Below are 27,713 nucleotides of genomic sequence, written 5' to 3'. Positions count from 1 at the left end.
TGAGAGGGGGAGGTAAGGGTGACTGGGTGGCTACATGGTGTTGCTGCCTCTGTAGAAAGCCAAAGCAAGCGACGCCTGTCAGACACAAAGTTATCTTCGCTTCGTCTTGGCAGCCCCTCCAACCTCCGGTGGTTGTTGTTGTCATCTTCCGTTTTTAATTTCATCTGCCATTTACTGCTACTTATGACACATCCTTTTGCAAGGACACCTCGCACCACACCACACCACACACCCAGTGCTTCCCGAAAATGGGAAATATTTTTTTCGGCTTTTTTGCTATCATTTTTTGGTGGCATTTTGCTGGTCTTTTTTTCGGCATTTTGCATACCCTTGATTGAGGTAATTAGATTCTGGGCACGAATTTGCTGTGATATATGAATGTTTTTTAATGACAATTGTTTTAATAGTTATAATAATTGTCGGGGAAATGTAGCTGATGTAGTTATTTAGTTAATTTGGGTTATGACATTTATTGAAGGTTTCTTGGAGATACTTTCTCTTAGGAAAGTTTCTTGAGGAAAGAGATCATGGTCACACTTTATTAAAAATATTGTAGCATAGCTCTATTATTAAATTAAATTTAATCTTAAATTGATTATATATTTTAAAAAAGGCAAACTTAAATATATTTATAGAAGGTTTTATTGGAAATCAAAAAGTGTGAAGTTTACTTGACATTTTTATGAGTTCAAGAGTTCATGGTCACACTGGAGTGACAGTACAGTGTCATATCCACATTAAATTTAAATTTAATATATAAGTTAATATATTTAAAGTATCCGAATTATTGTAACAAGATTGTCTGCGATTATTTTCACATTTTTTCTTCAATATTCAGGGCAAGGGTATCACAGTTTTCGATTTGAAAATATTCAAGTTCATTTAATTTTTTTTTTTTGGTTTGCAGATTTTGTTGAAATATATTTTTGTATATTTTTTTTTTCGGGCTCTTCTCCCCTGGAACTTACCTTGGGATGTGCACGGCGCGGAAAAGCTACTTTCGGATCGACCTGCGGGCGAAAGAGAGAAATGGAGAATTATAGAGCGAGGCGATGGGGAAATCCGAAAAGAAATCGTATGCTTAATGACATTTAAATGAAAAGAACATTTCGCACAACTCTTCATATTAATAGCCGGGCATAAATCTTGCATAAGCCTGCACTGCACATTAAATGAAATTGCCCCAAGAGGAGCGGTGGGATGGGTGGCCGGGCGACCTTGGGGGTGGTGTCTGTGCTAGTGGGCGACTTCAAGCTGAGCACGCACGAATTAACGCGTAACAAATTGCCCGGCCAGCGGGCGTAAGGAGCATAAGGATGGGGGGGAAAAAGCGAACAGCTTCTCTGCCCAATAAGCAGCGTCATTAAAAATAATTAAAAATCATAAAAATTCAATTTTAAGCATTTTTTTTTGCCTGGTCTATCTTTTCAGCTTTCCCTCTCTCACTCTCTCTTCTGTGACTCCATCTGCTGCGGCTTTCATATTAGTGCAGGGAGACAGCTCGGCTTGACAGCTGAAATATAAAAAATCAGGGACCGCGCACTCGACGAGGGTGGCACTAAATCCTGGCAGCTGAAGTGCTGCTGTTGCATTTATCCTGACTATCTCAAGCCAATGAAGGAGCACCCAGTGCAAAGTGGGGCTCAAGGAAGCAACGCAATATCCTCTGGCGATAATAATTCGCACATACACATACACACACACACACACACTGCGATGTGGTTGTGGAAAATCTGTCACAGGATAGGCAGGACATGCGGCTTGCCGTTCGCCGTGTTGATTTCCTGTTTGCAGGACGAAAAACAAGGGCAGCCGCATGGCGGGAAATTGATTTTTAGATTAAAATTAAAACTAATCAGCGCTGAGTGCCGAAACATTTTGGAGGATGTTGTCGATGCTTTTGGCCTTTTTGAAACACATCAGGCCGAAAAACCGTAACGAAATGAAATGAATTCGTTTCGTACGGTTTCGTTTCGTTTTTCGTGGCTGTGCAGCCAAACGGAAACACGAAAATCCATGACCAGCGGAAAGTCAGCAAGACGAAAATGTACACAGGCAAAAGTAATGGTAATTTAAGGTATATTAAAAGAATCAATTAAGTTATTATACTAATTTAACAAACAGAATTAGCTCTTTCTAAGGTAACATATTTTGTTGCCCAATTCTAATATTTACTAAAGAAAACTCAACAAAAACTTAATAAAAATGTTCTCTTTTCATTCTTTTTACGTTCTTGAAAGTGGTACTATTTTTTTCCAGTGTCCTGTATATATTTGTTCCCCCCACATCTATAGATATAAACATTACACGTATATAAATGCAGTTTGCGAAACAAACAAAATTGTTGGAGGCAGCGGCACAAAAAATTACACATAAATGCTGGCTGCGCATTTTATTTACAGTTGGCAGGCATAAAAGGATGATCGGATGGACATTGGACAAACGGACAAACGGATGGAGCCAAACAGCGAAGCTTCACTCAATTAGGCTAATGCCAATGCGGCGTATGCGTAATGCATGCGGAATATCATTACAGAATTTCCACTGTAGTTGCCGCCGCCAGCTAATCAAATGCGATTTCCACCTGTATAGAAAATGCGGAAGGAAGGCACTGTCGGAAATGTATTTATACAGCGGAATGTTTGAAGCTCTATGGAGTTGATTAATTAAACGGATAAAAATGTGCCTATTTCCTGTGCAAAATCTTAGTAGGAAATTGAAAAGCCAAGAAGAGATAAAGAAGTGGCTTATTAAAAAATTAAAATGAGTTTCTTTGGAATTTCTGAAAAAAACTGTATTTATTTTAGTAATTCAAAAAATTTATTTATTTAAACAAATAAAACAAATCTGTGAAAGTAGTAAAATTATGATATTATGACACTTTATTGTTAATTTCATTCATTGACAGGTCACACTTTTTTCTAAAAGTTTTAGAAATTGTATTAAAATATTTGATATGTTTATAAAATATTATAAAGTTGTATTCATTTATTTAAAGATTTATATTCATTAAATAAAATACTTTAAGTAAAGAATTCCACAATACAGTGTCATAGTTCTGATACTCAATAAAAGAAAACTTTTTTTACATCAAAGGTATCTTCTTATTTGTTTCTAATATTAAAAGAGAAAAATATTGATTGTAAACTTTATTTTTTGTATCCTCACAAAGGGTCAACTATTTATTAATTTTTTTGTAAAGGCGAAAAGTCTACCTTTAATGAAATTTCTAGCTACCAAAATTTCATCAACTGCTCGTCATGCAAAAAATTATACATTGCAGCTCATTTGATGTTCCTGTCACATCAGATAATTAAAAACTGTTTGACTTTTAGGGCCCAATTTTTTTTGGCCACTCTTTTTGCCAGGCCTTTTTTAGCCAGGGCCTGTTATGCTTTGACTTTCTAATTGCTGTCAATAGAGGGAAGCGGTGTATGAATTTCACGGAGGCGCTGCTTTTTTGGGCAAATATTTTGCATAGTTAAAGTGGAGTTTTCTGTTTGGAAACAAAAAAATGAAAAGGAAAAAGAAAAGGAAGGGAGAAGGAAGGGGGAGAAAAGTTTCGTTTCGGGGTAACATTTACCTTTTTGCCATCCAGCTCGTGTGTGCCTTGGGTGAGTACCTTATCTACGCTATTTGGATCGCTGAATGTGACAAAGCCGAAGCCTCTGCAAGTAGATTTGGAAGGAGATGTAAACAGGAGACGGTTAGCGAGAAGTTCTGCAAATATTTGCACAAGCAAAGGAGCCAAGTAACTGAACCTGAACCCGAACCAGGACGAGGACGAGGAAACCAAGGCAAGCCCGGACCAAAGTTGAACCTGCCATCGTCAGTTTAGCACGTGCGCCAATTAGGCGCTCAAATTACATCAAAATATTGCCAGAAAAAGACAGAGAAAGATGCCAGGGAGAATGTACATATATACATATATATATATTTGTATGTATAGGGTAGTACCACCTAACCCCATTCACAAATGCCCCTTTTCCGAACTGTTCGAAGCCGCTAACGGCAGACGCTTACAAGCCATTACATTCGGCCCGTCTCTTTCTTTCGCGCTGTCGTGTTCGTGTTGTGATAAACTTATTCTTGTTAAATATTTAATTAAAATGCTTATTATCTCGCACTGCATTTTAATGAGTCTTCCAACGAAACGAAACGAGAGGAGAGGCGGGTCTTAGCCAGGCGAGGCAGACACAGCACAGCCAAAGACAACAAACCAGCTCAGAGATTTTGGCTGCGGCTGTCAGCCCCCCCATTTGGCCACACCCCTCAATGCCTCTGTGTGTGTGTGTGTGTGCACGTTTATGTTTATTTGAGTTTTGCCACTTGGCAGCAACGCTTAACGATGCTGCGCAACTTCTTCTTTCAGCCCCAGACACATGCTCGTATTTGTCTTGCTCTTTTAAGCCCACCAACAAGCCTCCCCAAAGCCACCCAACCTGGCAACCACCCACCACCCACTTAACCAGCCACCCCCCTCGCTCAATCCGAGACCAGCAAGAACCGCAAGCACAGCCAGTAATTAACGACGATTCTATTGCAATTGTGGCAATTGTTACGGCTCTGATTCCACTCCCTGGCAGCGCAAGGTCGTGCTGCTCAGGAATCAGAATCGGAATGGAAACCCAGTCAAACATGTACATGGTGTACAAGCATGGGTCCGTCTGGTCAATGCATAGAAGAGCTAGAAGCTAAACAACAGCCCCTGCAGGTATTCTTGGCTGTATATCCCCAGGTATGTGTCTGACCAGAGACAAACGACATTCCCACTTGGTCAAGCTGGCTGTGTTTCTTAGGGAAATTAAGAAACTTGAAGTTGAAATGCTTAATGATGCTTTTAATGCTTTTAAAAGTCTAACAAATTAAAGATAATATTAAGCAGAGTTTAATTATTATAGAATATATAATCACCACAGAAAACTATGAAAAATGAGGCCGGAAATTATAAAGTATGAGTTGTACTGTATGAAGAAAATATATAGAGTCTAATAATATAAATATAAAAGAATATTGTTTATATTAATTAAAGTCGTTGAAGAGACAGACATGAATATTTTCTGATAATTCTAAAGGAAAGAATGACATAGAGACTCTTTCATACAAGCTTAAACATTACAATTTATATCACCAAAAATACACTAATAAGACACAAAATTACAGAAAATTGTAAAGAATATAATTCAATGCAACTTAACTGATACATTCTATACAGTCTATGTTAGCTTTGAGATATATAATTTTAAAAATACTTTATAATAAATTTATAGCAACTAATAATCTGAAATGCTTCTAAATAACAACCAAATTAATACCTAAATACTCTACAACGACTAAATAATCTCTCATAATGGTCTGACCTTTTCTTGACCTGCTCTAGTTTAAAATTTAACAGTTTAAATTAACTTTTAATCTTGACCATAAGCAATAGACGTTCTGGCAATTAACTAGCCATGTGTGCTTAACTGCAAGCTCATCTCGCATGTGAAAATGTTATGATTTTAGATCCTGTAAAATCAAGCTAGTTAACTTAATGCATGCGTGTCCTAGAAATTCTCGGTAATGTCCAACCACACATTACCACTCCCACTGCACTGCATTAACCCTGTTTGCACAGATAGCAGGCTATGGCCCCCTGGCGCAACCCCCTGATGGCCCCGTTTTGACATACAGTTTTATTGTATGCGTTTTTCCATACAATTTACTTGTCAGTTAAATCATTTGTAATTGAAAGTTAAACAGATAATGCAGACAAGTAATTGTTTCATTGAAATTTTATTGCATACTGAAGAGCAATTATTTATAAACAAGGATTACGCTTTGTGGCTACAAATTAAAGGGGGGTTTCCCTTTGATAAATTTAAGAGGGAAAATATTTTGGTATTTGTTATCCTTTTCCGGATTAGGTGAGACTTTACTTTACTGCACACCCCGCACACTGACCTCCGCTCATAATCCCTATAAAATGTTATCCATGCCCAATATTTTGGTGCTGCTGCTGCTTTCCATTTAGACATTCTCGGGCTATATTGTATCGGCTTTTCCACACAAATTGCTATTCGACAAACAATGCTGGAGAGAACAACAATTGCTTGTTGCAAATTTATAAAAACAATTTGCATATGGAAAAGGATGTCCCAGGATTGCCAGTGTCTTTGATTTAGCCCCGTGTCCTTGCTCTCCGGCCGCCGCCGCCCATCTACGTGCCATGGATAAGTCATTATTTGTTGTTGCTCCTTGTTATTGTCCTGCCTTCAAGCCAGCCAGCCAGCAAGCCTTTCAGCCGATTTTTGTTGCTATTGGCATTGGCTTTCCCTGGATTCCTGTACAGCTGGCACGGTCTGGTACATATTAAATAAACATTTTATCGTATTTATAGACGAACAATTTGTGCAATGTGCAATTTGCGAAAAAGAGGCCTGCTGCACCTATTAATATTGATTTAAATGGGTGATTTAGGGGGTGGCGGCTCTGCCCTGTGGGGCCCTGAGATGGCGTGTAGTTCAAGGGGGTGCAAAATGATGGTGCCGAGTGGTTCAGTAGGCGTAACTCCAATCCAATGTTCAAGTGGGTCACACAAAATTGCCGAACGTTCAAGGGAGAGAGAGTGAGTGAGGGCCACAAAGTTGAGGACAGAGATTGTTGCAATTTACCTCCCCCTTGTAGGGGAGGCAGCTCAAAGTGAAAAGCCACAAATTTAAAAGGCAAAACTCAAAAATAATGTGTCTCCTGTGTGCAATTTACTCACAAATTCAGATTCAATTTATGCAACTCGAGGCAGACAAGCATCCGCACGCCAGATAGAGATGGCCAGCCCCCCAGAAGAAGGAGACGGGTAGAGTGCTCAGGATAACAACAGAATGTGTGCCTGTGTGTGTGTGTGAGGCAACAACAATGAAAGAACACACACAGATACACGGAGAGAAAGCTTGGGAAAAGTCAGGGGAAAATGTAAGCAATAAATTCTTAGAGTAGAAAGTTCCAAAACATGTAATGTTTGTTTAAAACTTAAGAGTTAACAATAAATATTTAATAAAATAATAATAAATAAAATAGAATTACAAAAGTATTGAAGATCCTATTGGTAAGGTCCAAAGTCATCAATACTACTCCCAGATCTTAGTAGAAATATATTTAAGAGAAATATATATATTTTTAACTCATTGAATATTTTCTAAATTTCTAAATACTACTTTTACCCCTGTGCAATTTAAAACAAAGAGTGAAAAACTAAACAGCAACAAGGGCAGCAGCAGAGACATGCAGCCGCTCTGACAAGAAAATGTGAGGGGGCTTTTCAGGGCTGGCCTGCAGAGTGGGCAGCTCGCCCACCTACCTCCCCTTCAAACCCTCCCCCTCCTAGAGAACATGCAACTTGGGTTGCTTGTTGAATTTTATAAAGCCGTTTCAGAATGCTAATGAGCGCACGCACACAAGCTGCCAGCAGCCAAGGATGATGCTGCTGCTGCTGCTGCTGTTGCTGGATGCCGCCACCTCGAGAACTCACCTTTCTACCTTTTTTCGGGCCGCTGAAAAGGGTGAGCCAAGCTGCGACAGGTGAGAGCCGGGCCAACAAAAGGGGAAGGGGGCGTGGCAATCATGTAGCAAGCAGCACACAAACACCGCAGACACGTACCGACCGAGAACACGGCCAAAAGGAGCACAAGCTAAATAAAAGTGTTATTTGAATTGGCATGGCAGAGCTTGGAGCTTGAGAAACTTTCCCAAAGATACTCTTGCTTCGCTCCCGAGCTTACGCACAATTTAGCAAAACAACTTGCATGTATTTAGCCCGTAGATACTCATACTTGTGTGCACACATATATATGTATATATAGTAACAAAAAAAAGGGCTGGGAAAATATCAGGGAATATAGCTGGCAACGGTAAAGACTAGCAGAGAGTGTCTGCAGTTAAGTTGGCGGTTGGCTTGTGGCTGGCGTCTTGGATTACCGTAAATAATCTAACTAAATGAGTTACCAAAACGGTCAAAGTTCACCTCATCCAGGTGTTGGTTGGGTATCTGCGAGTGTGTGTGCGTCGTCCTGTTCCCGTAATGGGAGCAGATAACAATATTACCAGTCGCCCAGCATATGTCCAGCGATCAGGTGGACAAGGACAGGTAGGTAAGATGATGATATTCCGCCCCCCTCCTGAGGCAATAGCCAAAACTGTAACCGAAAGCTCATTTTATAGGCAAATGACGGTGTGTGGGAATGGCCGGGCAGAGTAAATAGAATCCTGAATATATCCAGGGCAAAGATTACTTGAAATTGAGCAAGGTTCAACTGCAATAAATGGAAATATTTTTCACTAAGCGGATGGAAGCACACAGCAAGAAACTCAATTCATTGGTTATAGTTTAGGAAACGCAAATTGTATTTCAGTTAAGGATGAAGGTGCTCTGACATTCCATAACTTGAGTACGGCGGTAGATATGGAGTGTCTTAGTTTTGAAGTTTTAAAATAAATTTAACAGCTACCGATTATCCTGCCTCTCTTAGCTCTCCCAGATTTTCTACATATTTCCGGAATCGCTTCGCTTTTGCAGCATCTGGGCAAAACGCTGGGTAATCAGCAGCGATGTGTCTATGAAGCGGTCGACACAGTTGCTCAGACAAGTCTCGGTGGCATGGTCCAACTTGACACTTGGCTTGCCGATGCACTTCTCCCAGCAGACCTCGTTGAACTCGTGTATCTGAGCGTTGACCTGTGCCTTTTGCTTCTCGATCATGAGGAACTCCTGCAGCTCCTTGTCGTTGGGGGACAGGTTCTCGAAATCGGTAGGGTTTTCGTAGTCAGACATGGTGGTGGTTTGTTTATTCTACAATCTTAACAATTAAGAAATGTAATATTTTAGGTTTGACTAACAGAAAGGCGTCGTACAGTTAAAAATTTGTAATTTATGTTTGCCGAACGGAAAGGCAGTGAATACTGAATGATATTTCAAGAAAATAAAGGCACAAACCTTAATGCCTTAGAAATTATTTAATAATATTAGCAAGTTTAAGTCTCCAAAAAGAATTTCTTTACAATAACCTTAATATTTTCCCTCTGTGCCTCGCTATGCATGTCAAACAAAAAAGCCTCCCTTTTGAGCACCTGAAGGAGTACGGGGTTAATCTTAACCCCTCTGTCTAGCAAGCCCAAAACCCCTTGGCTTTTATCTCTTAATTGCCTCAACCTCAACTGACCTCAGTGCCTCAGACAGAATGACAAACTACTGTGAATTGCTCTTGAAGTCAGCGGAAGTAAGAAAACAATTGTCTCTGTGTCTCCGGCAACCCTTAACCCCAGTGCATCCCCATTCCCATTAACGTTTCTGTTTCAGTTTCACTCCCTTCCCTTGGTATCGTTAATACACAAGTTGCAGTCAAGGCTGCAGGACGAAGGCGTACATTATATTGTGCATAGAGATGCACTGCTCGCAAAAATTGCCAAAGAAGCCGCAAGCCATGCCCTCAACCTTAAAACTGAGAAAAAGAAGGTCCTTTTTTTTGGGAAGGAGATGAAAGTAGTAAAAGTAGCTGACGGCTAACGAAACTTTCAATCCGCGGAGGCAAATGTTCTAGGAGGTAGGCCGCCAGCATCAGCCAAACGCATATTCAAATGACTTTTTCGTGTAAAAATTTCGAAACAGCCAAACAAAGGCGCCCCGAACGAAAGAAACGAACAATTGCAAGAAGGGGAATGCAACTCAAGACGACAGTGGAGTACTCCAAAGGGGGCGTGGCAGATGAAGAGGGTGGAAGATGGTAGGTATCCAGAGCCACCGCTGCTCTCTAAGCCTTGGCTACAGCGAAACGTCAAATCCCAAGCGCACTAACAAGCACTTCCAAGCGGACCAAGATGCGACGCCTTTGTGTGGTGCTCTCTCTCTGGTTTCCCAATTGTTTTGTTTTCGGAATACCCCTCAAAAATAATAACAATACAAAAGGTAGGAAAAATAACGTTTAAAATAAGTGTAAATTATTCTTTTAAAGTTAAAAGTTAATCGATTTTTGTGTTAATTATTGAAGTGTTATTTCGATTATGTATTTAGATTTCTGAGTTTAATCTTTAATATTTGTGACGGTATTCGAAGATTTAGTATATCTTAAAAGGTGAATTCTCAAATTGATCCAAACAGCATTCAAGCTTAGATATTCTGTAAGTTTCTAGCATAAACTAAGTTTAGATATAGTTTATTATTAACTTTTCTTTGCCAGTTTGTTCATACTTTTTCCTGGAATCCCCTTCCGACTTAGAAGTACTAAGAATCTTTGTTTCGATCACCTCAGCCTCTCTTCTCATTTCTTTTCTTTTTTTTATTCAGTTTTTTACTTAGCCAAAACCCCCTTTTTTGCTTCGCCGTCCCTGGCTGCTGACTGCTGTCGTGTGAAGTGGGGCCGCGTGCATGAAACTTTCACAAGTGGCTTCCTGCCTTGGCTCGCCTCGCACTTTATAAGCCTACGACGGAATGGGTGTGGGAGCGGAGCGGGGTGGTAACAGGGGTAGGTAAGGGCAAAGACAGAGGCGCCGCCCACGCCCATTTTGCACGTTTTTATGCCTTTGTCTTTGTTTCGTTTCGTTTTGTGTCGTGTCGTTTTCCTGGGCACAAAAATGCATCCTTGAACACGCACACTTAACTGGGCCTGCGTGAGTGGCAACCTCTTGCCGCCGACCCACTTTTACACAGGAAACAAATTTGTTATTAAATCGAAATAATGCTTTCTCTGTGAAAATTAGTTGAAGCTAAGTAAAAGAACTTTTAAAACAAGTTGCCATCATAGAATAGCCAGGACTCTGGCTTGAGAAAAATCATAGCACACTTTTCAGTGCGGCACTTACATTTGATCATTTTTAAATGTTATTCCCTATTTTTCTCCGTCTACATACTTTTTATTCGTTATTTTTTCTCTCTAGTTCGCTGAGGCTACTCAAGCCTGGCATGGAGACATTTAAGACGACTATGTCGCCGCCCCGTCAACGATGTCGAGTCCACCTCGAGTTGTGTGTGTGCGTGCCCTTGCGTTGATGTAAAGCCCCAACCCCTATTTCCCAACCAAACCCCTCCCTTCCTTCGCTATCTATGCGTTTCGGGGTTGTGGGTAATTTTATTAATCCAGACACAAGAACAAGAAGAAGGCGCCCCCGAAAAAGGGGTTTCTTTTACCCAAAAAAACATTTCAGCTAAATATTTAAATGGCCTGGCCATTATGAAAATTTATCGATTTAGTGACAGTTTAAGGACACACATTATGGCCGGCCATTTGTTATGTTTTTATGGTTTCGTCGTATGCCTGCTGCTAATGTCAATTTTTGAGTGTCGTTGCCACATTAAATTCTGCGGCAGCTGCTGGCTAACAAAAACGTCTCGAGTCTCTCGGTGCAGAAAGGTGACTTTATTTTATAATTCATTTTATTATTATTATGTAAAAGTGCGGTGCGCAAAGCAATTACAAGGGAGTGAGTGATTAGGGGAGTCTGTGGGGATCATAAAAATATTCCTCCTTTTATTCTCCGCGCATACATATATACTATATATTTTTTTGTTGCGTTGTTTTCGGGACAAGTGAGTGAAGGCTCTCGGCGGAGGCTGAGTTTTTCTTTTCATACAAATACAAACATAAAATGCGCATAAAAATGCGCGGGCGGAGAAAGCGCATGAAATAATCAACAGTAACAATGGTGGGGAAAAGTGGAAATGGGGGGAAAATGGCGGTATGTGGGTATGTGGAGGGGAAAGGGGAGAGCTGAAGCTGCCACACACGAGTTGACAGCATCCGAGTGTGTGTGCACGGCAAGAAATAGTGTTGAAACAGGAGACATATTTGTTTGAGTTCTTGGTTGATTAAATAAATAAATAAGAGATAAAATATTTAACTTATTTTATTCATAATTTAGAGTTAGAGTTACTTTAATTCAATTGTTTTATGCTTAGAAAATGTTCATAAAGGATATAGAAGGTCAAAGAAAGTTTCCTAATCTTGTTAAAAAATTCTGCGAATGATTTTGGTTATATATTTTATTAATTATTTTATTTTAGTTTATTTTTCTTAAATATTACACTAAAATATATTGTAAAAAATCCCTAAAGATATCAATATTTCCCACTGTACCCACTGTGTGTGAGTGACATCTCAACCAGCTTTTGGACCATGCCTGGGATGTCCTAATGGTCTTTTGCCTCCTGTAACTGACTGATGTTTGCCACACACACATCCGCACACTCACACCCGGTCAGCGACGCCATAATTAATGATGAAAAATTGCTACCCACACACACACACTCACAACACACACTTGGACACACAGCATATGCAGCCAACAGAGGCTGAGGGGAGGAGGGTGAGAAAAAATATAAAGCCATTTGGTTTTGTGTGCTGGGAAATTAACATGAAAAGGGCAAAGCGCAGCTGCCGTTCGCGTTTGGCCAAATATGTGAGATCGGTCCGCAATCGCCCCCGCCGAGAGCCCACTCCAAAGTGGTCAATGCCAGAAGGTCGCCGTCGCCAGGATGAGGAAAAAACCAAACCAGAAAAAAAAAGGCGGGAGAAAAAAACCCGAAAAATCCCCACTAAAACACATAAAGTGGCGCACTAAAGCTGCGAGCTTGGCAAAGTGATTAAATTGAGTTAATTATGTCCACCGAGAGAGCGATAGCGAGAGTGTGTTAGAGCAAGACAAATAAGAGTTTGAAGTTGTACATAAATTATTACAAGGATATTAAATGCCTCGCACAAAACAGGGGACGATGTTCGGGGACTACGCCAGTATTAAGTGCATATTATCAAAGGCCGTTAAATGCCAGATATAAAACATTTCGCCTGGGTGAAATTGCTTTAATCTACAGCAACAGCAACCCTTAATCTTCATTATTAAAACACTTTGTCTTTGTTAAATCTTTGTAAAGTTGTTTTCGTATTCGCCTTTTTTGTTTGTTTTTCATTCTTATTATATTTTTTATTTGTTTGTGAACCGAAATATTTCACATTTAAAAGGCAATCGGAAGCAAGTAAGTTGCCATTTCAATTGAGTTATGTCGCGAAAATTTGCCTTCGAAAAAATATATACGTAGAGCGATAGCCGCCGCAGAAATTGAACTTCTATCAAAGTTTATCAAAGCCAAAACATTTAATGGTTGTGCAAAATGTTTCCACCACTTTTTTCTTATCCCTTTGGACCGGATTTTAGTACAGGGTAGTCATAGATTTTAAGGAGTATATTCAGGGAAAGGTATCTATGAGGAAAACTAACTAAACTAACTAACTAAGTAGTCGGTGTAATAATATTACTTTTAAGAAACTAACTCAAACCTCTTTGAATAGAAATCCATAAAAAAAAGCGCCAAAAAATATGCAATGATTTTTTTCTGAAAGTTATCATATTTTTTAATGTTTTTTGTTAACATTTTTTTTATTTTAAATCACTTGCTTTATATTTTTCAATAAATGCAAGTTTAGAATGCACCTCTTGAAATTGTAATTGTAATTGTAATTATTAATATATTAAATATATGTCTAAAAGTATGCAATGATTGGTAAGGAAACGAGAATTGTAAGTGTATTTATTTATTTTGAAAGCTTTATTATTTTGTAGTATTAAATGTGCACTTAGTTAATTAATTTTCTGTACTGTGCTTATGGTTTCTAATAAATATAATAATAAAAGCACCTCTAAAAAATTTTACTAATTTACAGTATGCCCAAAAGTATGCAATGATTGATTTTGAAACCGATTTTAAGTGCTAGAAGATTTTATTATTTAGTATTATTTTTTTAAATTGATTTTAAATCTATTTTTACATTGTGAGTTCACAAAATACCTTTCAAAATCCTAAAATCCCCGAACAAAGTATCCCACAGTCGCAACGCTCACTTAACAGAGTTCATACTCGTTTTTATTTGTGCTTTTTTAAGTACGGTATTCTGGCTCTTATCTAAAAACCCGTTAAATTTATTATGCAACATTGCGCGCGGGTGGAAAATGCGATTTCTCATTCGATACAGATTCAGGTAAACATTCGCCGTGTGTGTCCGGCAAATAAATAAAGGCGAAAAATTCCGCTTGGCGCGTGTGGCGCGAAATAAAAGTCTAAAAAAACATTAACAAGCGGCAGCGAAAAAAAATTTAACTTAATTGCCAAACACACACACACACATATACAGAGGCGTCCCTTTCCACCAAAAGGGTGATTGTGTTGTGTTGTTGCTGTGGTTGTGTTTTCTCCGGAAGGGGCGGTCGTGGGAGGTCGGGGGGTTTTCTGCGCTTGGCGTGCGTGCGCCGTGCGATATAATTTATGTTTCAATAACTTTCGAAACTCATTGAAAAGTCGCTTATGTTTGCTTCAATGGCAGCGGCGGCAGCAATAGCAACAACAGCAGCAACAGGAACGCGCTTAAGAAGAATGCTAAAAGTACAACAATAAATTGTTTGGATTTACTTATGCGAGAAGGGGAGCGACGGAGTGCTGCCGAGCTGAGCTTTTCTCGATTTTCCCGCTTTTCGCCCCAGCAAGAGCAGGAGCAGGAGTAGGAGCGGCAGCAGGAGCAGCAGCTTTTCTTAGCTGCCATTTGCCATTTTACTCAATTTTTTATTGTTGCTGCACTTGAGCGACCCCGCTTTGTCTTCTCGCCCGCAAGAAAATTCCCGCTCAACTTGCAAAAGTTTTTCGCTATTTTCCCGCTCTCTCAGCGCGTTTCGTTTTCTGTTTTTCGTTTTTCTTTTTTTCTGTTTCTGTGAATGTGTTTTGTTTGCCATTTGCTTTCATTTTGTTTTCCCGGGCTATGGCCTTTTTTCCTTTTTTATTTTGTTTTATTTCTTTTTTTTTTTTGCTGCTGCCTCCGCTACTGTTGTTCATTTTGTGCTTTTAAAATTTATTTGCAAGTTTTCTAATTTGTACTTCACTCCATTTTATTGTAATATACAATCTCATTTGAAGTGAGATATCTCGGGGCATCTATCTAGCACACACAATCGCAAGTAAATGGGGAAAGAGATAGAGACACAGAAAGAAAGGGGTTTTATTTCGAGTTGAGAAACATTATAAGGCACATTTTGAATTACTTTTTACTTTTTAAATTAAGTGTTGACATTATTTATACATAATAAATAAATAAATTTGAAAGTATATATGTGGGAAATAATATATAAAGATTGAAAAATTCGATAAGAGTATATGAAACTAGAGTTATTTTCATATAAATTCCATACTTTCTTATCCTTTTGCATAAGAACTTCTTTTAATATGAAATAAAAATAATATCTGTATATAAATAAATATAAATGTACGTTTCAAATATATTTATACAGAGTTGTATGCCACAATCGCATAGGATACTTTTGAAATAAGTAAAGAAAGCATTTGCTATTAAATTAAATTTAAAGCCTAAATTTCATATCCTTAATATAAACACCTTAATTAAATAGTCCTAATACAAACTCTCGTTATATCCACTTAAATAAAATCTACAATTTACCTCTCTAAAGAAATAGCACATACTTTTTATAACATTATCACATATTCAACGTAAATAAATCTTTCTTAAATAACTTTGACTTGTTAAAAAAGCCATTTTTTGAAATTTTTTTATTTTTAAATGAATTATAAAAATGTCAAAAATTAAAATCAACAATTATTTACCATTCTCAAGAAATTGCACATACTTTTTATAACATAAAAACCCACCTTAAATACTCTTTGCTTGTTAAATTGTATCAAGCTAAACTCATTTTATCGCCGTGTAACGAGTTAGCGAGCGAAAGGGGGTGGCCCAATAAGTATGCAATGCCTGCTGATGCCTGATCCTAGCGGCATATCCTTGTATCCTGTTTCGGCTGGGCGACTGGGGCGCATATTTATTAACCACACTGTTGACTCTCGCTGCGGCAACTTTGCGTGCAGCTTGTTGCTCGCTCCTCTCGCCCCCTCGCTTGCTCTCTCGCTCAGTCTTTCGGCTTGAATTTTGTTGTCGCACCTTCTCAGGAATTCTGTTTACATTTATTACTTTGCGCAAGTTTAAGTGAAAAATTTCCATAAACATTCTTTTAAGCGACATAAAGTTTTTATTAAATTTTGCTAGAAATCCCTGACACGATGATATCAGGCAACAACGGCAACGGCAACAAATAGAGCTGCGGAATTTACAACTACCAGAGGGTAGAACACCTGCCGCCTCTCGTTCTGCGTCCTTTATCCTTCCACTTCCGCTTCCAACCCTGGCAGCCTGGTTTTAAGATACTTTCCACTGGCAGCTGGGGGAATGGGGCACTGAGGGTCGGGCTGCTGCGAAGTGCCAACTGTTTTACTGTTGGCAGTACGAGATACTGCTTCAGCTTCTACTGCACGCAGTTCATAAAAATTTTGCCAGCCAACATGACATGCACAAAGGCGAAAGGACACACGGCTCCAGTGAGCTCCGAGCTCCCAGCTCCCAGCTCCTGCAGGTGGGAAAGAGCTGCAGGAAGGTGGCGTAAACTTTCGTCGCTTGTTAACCTGAAAGCCTCGCTGCCGCCACTCCACTGACATTAGATGAAATTCAATTAAAACAAAGATATATTTCGTTGGACAAATTCCAGCGCAGTTGTTTAAGCTGAGGCAAAAAATGCGCTGCGGAACGCTACAGAAAAAAAACGGGTAGCTTCCGCCCCATAAAATGCTTAATTAGTGCAAAAAGAGAGAGAGCGGCGGCACATAAACACTTGCTAGTTTGCTGAAAGGACCTGGGTTTCATTTGATGAATATTGACTCGATTAAATGGGGCCTGGGAGGATACTGTGGGGTTATAGCAGACGGTGGATAAAGGGAAATACTAGTTGCCAATGAATAAAATAAATTAAATTAGGAGAAGGTGTTTTTGGGAGATCTTTTAAGTTGTTAAGAGGGAAAAGAGGATTATTTGTAAAGCTATTTGGTACAGGAGAAAAATCTTAAGATATCAATTACAACATTTCTTGTCTATTTTCTTCTTTTTAGAAATATCTTAAGCATAAAACTGTATTTTAATTAGTATTTTAATTATATAAAGACGCAATAAAAATACATTTCAAATTAACAAACTTCTGAGGAATAAAAAAAATAACTACAAGCGTAGACATATTGCGTATACGCCCCTTAAAATCTTTTATAAAAACAGGCAATATAGCAGAGTTATTAAATTTATAAATTTTCTTAAAAAGGAGTTTATATAAACTAACTAACTAACTCAGTAAAGAACACAAAACAACACAAATTTCACAAATTGCGTATACGCCCCATAAAACGCTTAGTTAAAGCAGACAATTTAACAAAAAATACTTCAAGAAAAGTGCTAATTTTACATCTAAATAAGTTGAGATTGAAAAAGTTGGTTTATTCTATGATAACTTATAAAATAGAGCGAACAGAAATGTATTTTTAAATCGATTTATAACAGGAAAATAGTCTTCAAAAAATGTATCATAAGTAGTAATTTATAAAAGAATACATAAAATATTAAATTAATTATAAACTAACAACTAAACGACTAAAAAACACACATCAACCACCTTCATCACATAACGTATACGCCCCATAAAACGCTTAATTAGTTTACAAAAAAAGAACCGACTAAAGCTTGATTTTTATTTGATGTATATGAAAATTGAAATTGACTCATTTAAATGCTGTCTCATTATTCATACTGTCCGCAGAAACCAGCTAATTTACGTTAAGCATTTTTAAATAAGGTCAAAGTGCAGGCAGAGCTGCTGGCACCGCCGTACGGCGACGGGGGTCGCTGAAGAGGGTCGCCGGATGGGATGAGGTATCAGCCACGTTCAGCCAACTGAAAGTTGATCGAAACCGCAACAAATGACAAACGTTACGGGCAAAATACACACAACACAAAAATACACCCCCCGCTCACACACACACACACGCACACACAAGGAAAAGGGGTATAGCGGAGGAGTAATAGGTAGAGGGGAGTAACACAGAGGGAAAAAATAAAATCAATGAAAATGAAAACCAATTAGCGGTTAACCAAACTGTTCAAATTTGGAAATGGATGCAGCCGTGCATGGCCATAAACAACAACAGCAGCAGCAACAAAGATGTCAGAAAATACAGGCGGGCCGAAAAAAGGGACAACAGATGAGCGATAGAGAGGTCAACAGCACAGCAACGGCTGAAAGGTAAAAGGTTGCCGGGTTACAAATTTATTACACGAAAATAGGAAATAATTAAAATCAGTTCGAATGCGGATACTATTTCGCCAGGAGAGGGGGCAGGTCCAATGAATGCGAGGAGGAAGAGCCTTTTGATTGATAAATTAAGAGCAGTATTTAAATGGAACACTAGGGCGGACTATAGTAAAGATTTTGGGTATTGAAAGTGCACGAAAAACCATTAAAGTCTATAAATTTATGAACTTAAATTTAAATATTTAGAATTTAAAAGAGGGAAATACACTTATCATATTTTGTATAATACTTTAAAGCCTTTTACTATTAAATTAAGACACCTAGATCCTTTTTAAACTCAAATCCCCAATAAAATTTCCTGTAAAACAACAATTTTTCCCACCTGTTGGATTTTCTTTTAAAACATCCTTCCCCGAAAACTCTCTCCTTTAAACCATTAAAACCCAGAAATCCCTTAGAAAAACCCACCACCACCAATCAAAGACAACCCCTTTAATCCAATTTCACTCACCTGGATCTGCGCGTCGTGGGATCCTTCATGACCATAGCCTCTGAGATATCACCATAACGTCCAAAGTAATCGCGTAAGCTCTCTGAAAGAAAGATAAACGTAAGGAAATGGGTGAGCGAATGCAGTGAATAATCAATCAAAGTGGGTTTATGAAATGTCCTGGGGGCTACACTCAAGTACGGCCATCAAAATCACGACGCCAAAGTTACTAATTTCGTTACGCGCTTAATAAAAATAAAACCCAAATCAAAAAAACAACAAGCAAAAAAAAAATAAAACAAATACGTCGGAGAGAAGCGAATTTCGCGCGAAGCCCAAAAATAAACAAAACCACTTTGGGACCCAAAACTTCTCCTTTTCGCTGGCAGAGGGTCTCCCCTTAGAAGTCCCCCCTCTACCTAAAACCCCTTGCATACGCAACTGGACATTATTCACATGCATACACAGAGTACACAGAGAAAAAATATGGTAAAATTTAATTTTTTACAACAACATTTTATGACATAGTATTTTGATTTCTAATTCATTTATCACTGTATCAGTTCCATGAATATTTAAGAGATTTTTCGGTAAATTATAAATCCTAAATATTGTATAAAAAAGATGATAATATTTTAGATTCTTTGCCTAAATTAGATAAATAAATTAAATGGTCTTGTTCTCTTAAATATATTGATAACTATAATCTTAAACCAATTGAACAATTCTAAAAAAAAAAAACAAATAAAATAGCTTCCCAAACCCCTTAAAATCTTATTATAATTTAAAATAAGAAATCTCTTATATATTTAAATTTTCTAAGAACCCTACCTATTTTTTATTTTCTCTGTAAACACATACAAAACACACAGACCACTTCAGAGTCGCTGCTTTGGCGGTTGCCAGTGGCAGCTGTTGTCTGCGGTTTTGCGAGCTAATCTGACTCTGACTCCGGCTGGAGGATTCGCAGGATTCAGGAAGCCTGAGGAGAGGAGAGTGAGAGGGCAGAGGGGTACCCTGCCCGGATGGAAGCACTTCAGCGGCACGTACGCACACAAACGCAACACTGAAGTTATTTCAACAAAATTGCCAGACAAACGGGACGGCAACGGGAAGGGGGTTATGGGGCGGACGACAGATACCAAGGCTCGTTGGCTGCGATTTAATGCAGCAAAAACAAGCAAAATAAAAAGAAAAATAATACCGATAAAGTCATCTCTCATGGCTCTGGTCCTTGCTTTGGCCCTGGCTGCTGGAACCCTAATCCAGTCGAGTGTCGACGCTGCCGTCATAAATTCAAACTACAATAAAAATTCAATAAAACAAACGATTTTGCCGCTCACGCCGCCGCGCGTCCAAGACGCTTTCCAGCAATAAATGTGGTACGAGAAATCGCACCCTTGGAGCAACACCACACCACCAGCACCACCGCCGATCCCTGCCCAAAATATCACAGCAAAACACCACCACCACCAACCCACACGCACGCACCAAAAACCAGTCTAGAGCAACTAGTTGCGCCATGTTTCGATGCAAAAAGAAACACTTGAATAAATAGATTACAATTTTATAGGAAGAAATATTTAAGAATTTAAAAGAAAAGAATAAAAAAACCATATAAGATTTAATGAAATAAATATTTTTGTATTTTATTTATATGAAAATACTAAGAAGAGAAGTCCACTTCTTATGATAATTTTCCGATTGTAAAGGTCTTATTAAAAAGTTCAATAAACTGAGATTACAATGAATATTAAAGGATTTCAGGATGCCAAAATAATTATAAATATATACTCAAAAATTTTAGAACAAAAACTGAAGTTTGTAAGGTTATTTTTGTCTTCTTGTAATATTTCTAAATAATATTATTACATAGATTTACTTTATTTCTAGGCCTCCACTCTTTTTCATAGTGCATAGAAAATGTGAAAGGAAAAAGGGGTTGTGGAAAATGGTTGGCACACACAAACACCCAGAGACCAGTCAAGTGGGGGCAATGCAACGCCAAACGCGAAGCGCGTCGCGTGATTTACATAAGTATGCACAATAATTATGAACAATAAAAAACAATTTGTTTGCTTATGACAGTTTTGGAACCATAAATAACAACAGCAACTGGCGCAGCGCGGTTCGAGTGGCATGTGTGGATGTGGACAATGGAAGGGAGGGAGGGGGAGAAAGTAGTCCTGTGTCTGCCCCGCGTGTGTGGCATGCAAATTGATGGGGCAGCCAAAGGGTTGCGTTCCATTTCGTTACGTTCGTTGCGTATGTGGCGCTGCAAAGTATGCTACACTTTAAGTTTTAATGGGCAATTGCCGCTCTCTATGCCATAGAGGAGCAGGGGTTGCCCAAGGGGTGGCAGGTGTGGCAGGTGAGGCGACACTATTCTATGGCATGACTTGCCCATTAGTTTAAGTTGAGGTGTAAATAAACCAGTTGGGGTTACGTTGCTCGCTAACCCCTCCTATCGCACAGTCCCAGGACTGTTATTGAGTGGGTCACGGGAAATGAGAATTCGCAAGTCATTTGTTTCGCCGGCTCATGAAGTTATAATAGAAGTTGGTGGTTGTCGGTGGTTGTGTGTTTTTTGTGGCACAATTTTGGTTTAAATGTGTAGAGATTTTAGGTTAAAAAAGTATATATAAACTATAAATAATAGGAAACCCTTAAAGTTTATTTCCTTTTCCATCTTTTAACATATTATTTTTTGACTTAAACAAAGATTTATCATTTCTCACTTAACTCTCTTTTATAATTCACTCAATTAATTCCCATTTATGATTTAGAATCCGGACTGCCGAAATCCCGGTAAAGTGCCAAAGTGAAGTAAGTCGTCATCAATGTGTCAATCACACCATGTGTTATAAACTCAGACACGTGGCTGTAGTCCTACCTTTACGCCCAATTAAGCCCCCATTCACCCACGTTTCTCGCAGTGCAGTCGTCGGCCTCCGCCACCCCCCCGCCTAAGCCCCTTCGCTGTCAACTGAATGCGACGTTCAGTTTTTGAGTGACAGCTGCAAAGTTTGTTTTGCATTTCATATTTGCGAGCTCGTCTGCAGGCCGCCGCCCCTCCACCCTACCTCCCGCTCACTCTGGCAGAGCCAACTGTCACTTGACCGGCCAACAGACCCTACTCTTGGCCCCCCGTTCTCCCCCCACCGCAGAAACCAACATGGCCAATAGAAAAGCTGGCAAACAAAATAAATGTGTAAATGTGAAGGAGAGAACAAAAAAAATAAAAGGAAATGGTCAACAAATTAAAACGCGGCAAAATAAAAATAAAATTAAAATTTATTTGCTACACGAAAAAAGAACGCAGCCCAAGAGCTGTGAAAAATAAAAAGAATAAAATAAAATACACATAACAAAAGAGTGAAGAGAGAGAGAGAGGAGGACGAAAGAGGCAGCGACAAGAGCGAAATATATTGTAACGGGCCAAAAGCCAAACTTGGATTTAATTAAAATGTTTACCACAGTCATTTCATTTTCATAGCCAGCAAACATAAATTTTGAAACGCACCAAGGGCAGAAGGGGGCGTGCCGGAAAAGCGGAAAACTGAGGGAGCAGAGCAGGAAAGAGCGAGCGAACCGCAGAGCGAAACAGCTGCAAGAAAATGCCAAAAACCATTAAACTTGCCCCCCAAAACACACACACACAAAAGTGGAAATTTTGATTGTTGCATTTTTGGTTTGGGGTGAAGCAATAAGCGATAAACAAAATAGGTTCAATCTGGAAAAGAAAATGAATTTGCAGGTAATTAGTTCAAGCAGGCACACACACACACACACTAACTCACACCAATATATCCCAAATCCATTTAGTAAGATTATTTATAAGAAAACTCATGCCCCAGGACTGTTGTGTGCCCAACTCTCAGCCAAAGGCAATCCGTTCTGCGGTTGCAGGCATATTAACCCCTTAACGTCCTGGCTGGCATCCCCTCGTAACCCCTCGCCCTCAGAAGGTCCCCTCAATAGGCCACCGCACATGTTGTCAAAAGCACAATGCTGAAACCATAAATTTATGTGCTTTCTATTGTTTTTGCCAAAGAAAGCGGAAGTTGTGTGTGCTCTGCGGTAAGCAGAGGGGGAGGAGGAGGCGGAAAATGCAAGGGGTAACGAGGGGTGGCAGGAGGAAAAGCACGAACAAAAACTACACAGCAGGAAAACAGCAACAGCAAAAACCAGAATGAGTGAAAAAGGTGTGCGCAAAGGGATTTCAATCAATTGTGAGGCGAACTGAGGCAACTGGCAGCCAGAGCAACAAGAACTAAAGCTCAGCCTCTGTTTGGTTCGTTTTAGCTCTGCTGGGAACTGCACTGTGAGAAATGGTACTCAATTTACTTGCAGTACCTGGAATTTATTTTTCTCTCAATTTAATTGGAAACTTGTAGTATATGTAAGCATCAGTAAGCTTTAAAAACTAACAATTAAAAATAAAACAAAAATAGTTTATAAGTTAAAATTTGATAAGCTAAAAAATATATTAAGAAATTTGGACTTCGGTTAATAAAAAACGTAGTAAGCTTTTTTCATACACCGACAAATTTTTGGAAAAAAATATTTGCAGAGTTACCAGACATTCGAAATAGGGTCATACTATCTTAAGCTAGCTTTTAGACTATATTGTTGTTCTTATTCTTAAAATATATTCGATTTTTTTTTTTTTGTAGCAAACAACCTTTAAATATTTTTTAATTACAATATCCTTGATAGATCTAAAAAATTCCTTAATTTTTTTCACAGCGCATCGTTTGTTGGAAAACGCAAATTGCTATTTTGTCTGAACAGCAAACGAGATGGCAATTCACTGGCAAAGACAGAGACAGACAGAGCCAGGCACACAGAGAGTTCGACAGAGACAGACCCATGAACAAAGAGATAGAGAGAGAGGGGGCGATAGACCAGTGAGCCTGTTGTAACACATCCCCGGTCGTAGCATCATTTTTCATGCGCTCCAACAACTTTTGACAAAGGTCGGTCAAGCAAGTCTTAAAAACTTTGCGACAAGACAACGCACGTTCCGTTTTGAGACCTCCCTGTGACCCCTCATAGCCACTATCTGCCCCGGAAATATTCGCCCTGTGAGGCCTGCCTTTCGCTTAGTGAATTACGCCGGCTTTAAGGGGTTAAGGGGGGATATACATGTAAACCAAAATTTTTTGGGCAAATTTTTTTTTTTGTTTAAAAAATAGTTTATTATTTAAAGAATATAGTGTGTAAGTTTCATTATCGAATTCCAACTCTAAGTGCCTCAAATCAAGTATGCACGCAAAGTTCACAAGGGTTAACGTGGGCGCATCAAAAACTTTAAACGTCTTTTTCTCAGCTTCTAATTTTTGCATTTCTACCTATGCTATGGACACGATTCACAAAAAACTATGTAACATATCGGAGTGAATCAAAAATTATTATGATCAGCATGAAATTATCTTCTATTTGAACCTACATGGTTGTTATAAAACTGAGTATTACTATTTTTTAAGAGGGTGGGAAGTGAAAACTGATCACTTGAAAATGGCATTTTTTCCTTCAAATCAAAATTTATTTTTTTTGCCTTGATTTCTTTTTGGTTTTTTAGGTTCAAATAGAAGATAAAGGTGTAATGAATACAAAAAAATTTAGTTTACGGATTTTGGACAGGAATTAAGAGCTCTATCGTGTCCATAGCACGGCAACTCAAAGCTCGAGGCGCTACGGCATATGTTCCATAAGTCCGCCATTTTGTAAAATATTGTTTATAACTAATTTTTTTTATCATCTCTGATTCTACTTTTAACTATATCCGAAGTTTCACGACGATTGCTTGACTATTTCTTATAAAAAAAAATTCACAAAAAATGGCCAAATTTTGACCGCTTACATGTATATCCCCCCTTAAGGGGCTCAGCCCCCGAGGGCTACGGGTAACAGTTGTCGCTGTTTGCTCTTCGCCCTAAGCCGTAAATAATAATATTTGGACAAGTTGCCAGGGCGAAGAGATCCAAAAGAGCTCTATAGCCATGGATGTCCTATGAAAGCATATTTTAGAGCAATTATAATATATTATTAAACCATATACATATTTAAGAAAGTTAAGAAACTTTTATGTCTCTAAATTTCACTCAAAACTACATTGAAATCTATTAAGAAGGTGTTGGAAAATTTGGTAATGTGTAAATACAGAAGAAAACAGCACAGGAATGTTAAAAATATGTGTTAAAATTGATTTAAAAATGAATGAATTAAAATAGTCCTTACATAAATATAAATAATAAATATTTAAATATATATAAATAATTTGTATTCAATGAAATTCTTGATTGTTGAGTTCTATAATTCATAAGTCAAATAATCAATGAAATTTCAAGGAAACTGTAGTCATATTTACGAATTGCAAAATTATAAATAAATTTATAAGCCACATAGAAAGATGAAAATGAAGCAACAAATAATTTAATTTAAAATAAACTTACAACAAAAGAAAAAATCTAAAAATGATAATCAAGATAGCACCATATAGTTTCTTAATATTTCATTAAATTGTTTTAGTATATGAGTATATTGTACTCAAATTGTATTTTAAAACCATATAACAAAATCTACATAGAACTATAATTTTTAAAAGCACATATTACAAAAGTTAATTCAAATCATCAAAGAAAATATAAACAATTTCAAAACTCACCCTATAATATAATCAAAGAAAATATCTGCTACAATAATGCCCAGATAAGTCTTCACTTTGATCTCTTCTTAACCCAATCAATCCCTGGCCCCTATAAGAAATAACTGTTTTAATTAAGTTATGCTCTGAAGACTCTGCAGCCCCATTTTCTGTGAAAGTTTCGCGGTAAACATCTTCATGCATATGAAACTAAGCTCTCCGATTCTGAGATAGATAAAATATAGGGCACAAAACTGTCCCACACGGCGGCGGCCTTACCTCCTTTGCTCTTGAGAAAATCCTTTTCTCACGCAGAAATCCCTTAACCCTACTCAATGGCTCTGAGAATGGAAAACTTGTTTACAAGCGTCAACATTTTCACCTGATCTACGGAAAATGTTTGCCCAAGTTGCTGCGATTTATGGCAATGGCAAGTCATAGACTTATGGATTGCTATAACTTCCAAAACGGCACTTACCATAATTGCATTGGAAATCGTAGATATTCCGTTGGGGGCGGGGGGTCCAAGAGGGCCAAGAAATTGGCAGTTGGCAACTTTGAATAATTTATGTGCGTTGCGTTCAAAGTTGAGGCGCACAAATTAAAATCAACGCACCAAATGATTGATGAATGGCCGGGGTATTACCAGTTACCAGTTCCTGGATCCGCTTTTGTTCGGGTCAAGTCATTTAAATATGGCCATTGGACAATGGGTCACAGCCGCACACAAGGTAAACTCCAAAACTAAACAGAATGTCAAAAATCAAAGTCCAAACTTGATGGAAGACAAAGGCCAGAAAGTAGGCAAGTTGAAGATGCGCTGGTTAAACAAAAGGCGGTGAAAACTTTCCTCGCACACAAAAGCTAAAACTTTCGCAGGCCAAAAGAAAGTGGGGAGAGCTGCTTATCTCTGGAAGACACTGGGCCAAGTCAGGACCAAGGACTCGGGACTCAGGGAATCGGAACTGAGGACCCAGGGTATCATCAAAAGCATGCTAATGTCTAGCCCTGGCCGCAATACGCCCACCACGTAAACAACAACGCAAATTGAAGACAAGAAACTATGATAGACGATGTAAAACCCATTGAAACTTACTTAAAGTGGCTAAATAAATAAATAAATTTTAAAATAAATACTTTCGACCATGGAATAACAGGCCCTCACTTTGACAAAATAACATTGCATACTTTAGAGCGTCATATAATTTTTGTTATACATAGAAATCTTATCATATATCTTATAGAAATATTTATAATAGAAAGAGTCAGATAGTTGCCGGAAAAATTGTTAAATATTTCTTAAAAATACTATATACCCTTGTCCACATCCTTTATTGGGTATGAAAACGGGGCCAGAAGAGACAAAGACCCAGACAAGAGCCGAGAAGTCAAGCACAAAAAAGGGTCAAGATGGCAGGAGCAGGGAAAAAGTGGGAGAAGGGGAGAAGAAGTCCCCACCAGAGAGATATCTCCTCCACGCAGGATATGCGATGGCGACGCATACGAATCAATTGATTTGCGAAAGTGTGGCGGCAGCTGGAAGGAGGAGGATAAGGAGGTGGAAAGACCAAGCCAGGATAAAAGGTCCCTTACAGAATGCAAAGTCTCCGCTCGTTTCCTATTCCGTCTGATTTCTCTGATTTCCTTCTTTTTTTTTCTCTCTTTGTTTTTTTGTTTTCTGTTGCCAATGCAGCCAAGTGGAATAAATTTCCAGCAGTCAAGGTAAATCGTCGTGGAAATCACTGAAAGCAAATTAAAAAGTAACAGCCAGGAGAAAGGGCAAAGGATGACCAAAGTCAGGTGAAGTATGTAGATAGATATGCCACCCCTCGGTGGTACACTGATAAAAATCACAAGGTAATGGAATTAGTTCTAATAATTATTTTAAAATAATAAAAATTAAGTAACTAAGCAATTTGTTGAATAAATAAATATAACTATAAGTCTTTACTTATAAGAGTTCTACAAATATCAGAAAATCATAGAAAATAATATATTAAAATAGGAATATGTTAATATTTAACATTTTTTTAATATAGATTTTTGTATTTATAGATAGATATTATCATTATAGATATTCATAGATTTATAAGGACTTCTTTAAATAGACCCCTTCAAATATTAAGTTATAGAAAGAACACTTTACCTGTTCATAAATTTTATATATTTTTCCTTAGTGCACCATGATATATTTTCTATAAAGAGAGACAGAGTCAATAAGGATGATGGGGATAGAGGAACAAAAGGGTCAAGCGTTCGACGCAATAAACCAATAAAACCTCGGGCCAGAGGAGGCGGTGCCCGAAAAGCATTGCCGGGATGGAGAAGCTCTAAAGGATTTCCTTATAAATTATTGTGAATTTATGCGAATCATTTCCAGTTGGATTGCCGCCGCGATGGCGATGACGAAGCCTCCCCCATCGCCACCGG

At 38.4% G+C, this 27,713-nt stretch overlaps 2 protein-coding genes across 7 annotated transcripts in view; both read right to left on the bottom strand.

Annotated features, from left to right (window-relative positions):
- Positions 1-27,713, bottom strand: part of Rbp6 (RNA-binding protein 6) — a 189,796-nt gene that overhangs the window by 100,861 nt on the left and 61,222 nt on the right. For all 6 annotated transcript variants that reach the window (XR_011444878.1, XM_017173055.3, XM_070285382.1 and 3 more), the window contains 3 exons: positions 18,656-18,737; positions 3,584-3,668; positions 969-1,010 (listed from right to left, as the gene is read on the bottom strand). Coding sequence is in view for 5 of the 6 variants with exons in the window: in XM_017173055.3 (XP_017028544.1) it covers positions 969-1,010; positions 3,584-3,668; positions 18,656-18,737 (209 nt within the window). In the remaining variant the exon portion in view is untranslated. The remainder of the gene's footprint in view (positions 1-968; positions 1,011-3,583; positions 3,669-18,655; positions 18,738-27,713) is intronic.
- On the bottom strand, positions 8,356-8,937 carry LOC108078919 (mitochondrial import inner membrane translocase subunit Tim8-like). Its single transcript, XM_017173060.3, has one exon. It carries the CDS (start codon positions 8,804-8,806, stop codon positions 8,519-8,521), a length of 288 nt encoding a protein of 95 aa, XP_017028549.1. The 5' UTR covers positions 8,807-8,937; the 3' UTR covers positions 8,356-8,518.

Source organism: Drosophila kikkawai, chromosome 3L, assembly GCF_030179895.1.
Source record: "Drosophila kikkawai strain 14028-0561.14 chromosome 3L, DkikHiC1v2, whole genome shotgun sequence".
Classification (NCBI taxonomy): domain Eukaryota; kingdom Metazoa; phylum Arthropoda; class Insecta; order Diptera; family Drosophilidae; genus Drosophila; species Drosophila kikkawai.
The sequence above is the reverse complement of the archived record's forward strand: the minus strand, read 5'-3'. Positions and strand labels throughout refer to the sequence as shown.

What these genes read in the sequence shown, in the direction of transcription:
- LOC108078919 (XM_017173060.3), bottom strand. Translation starts at nt 8,806, where the DNA reads ATGTCTGACTACGAAAACCCTACCGATTTCGAGAACCTGTCCCCCAAC.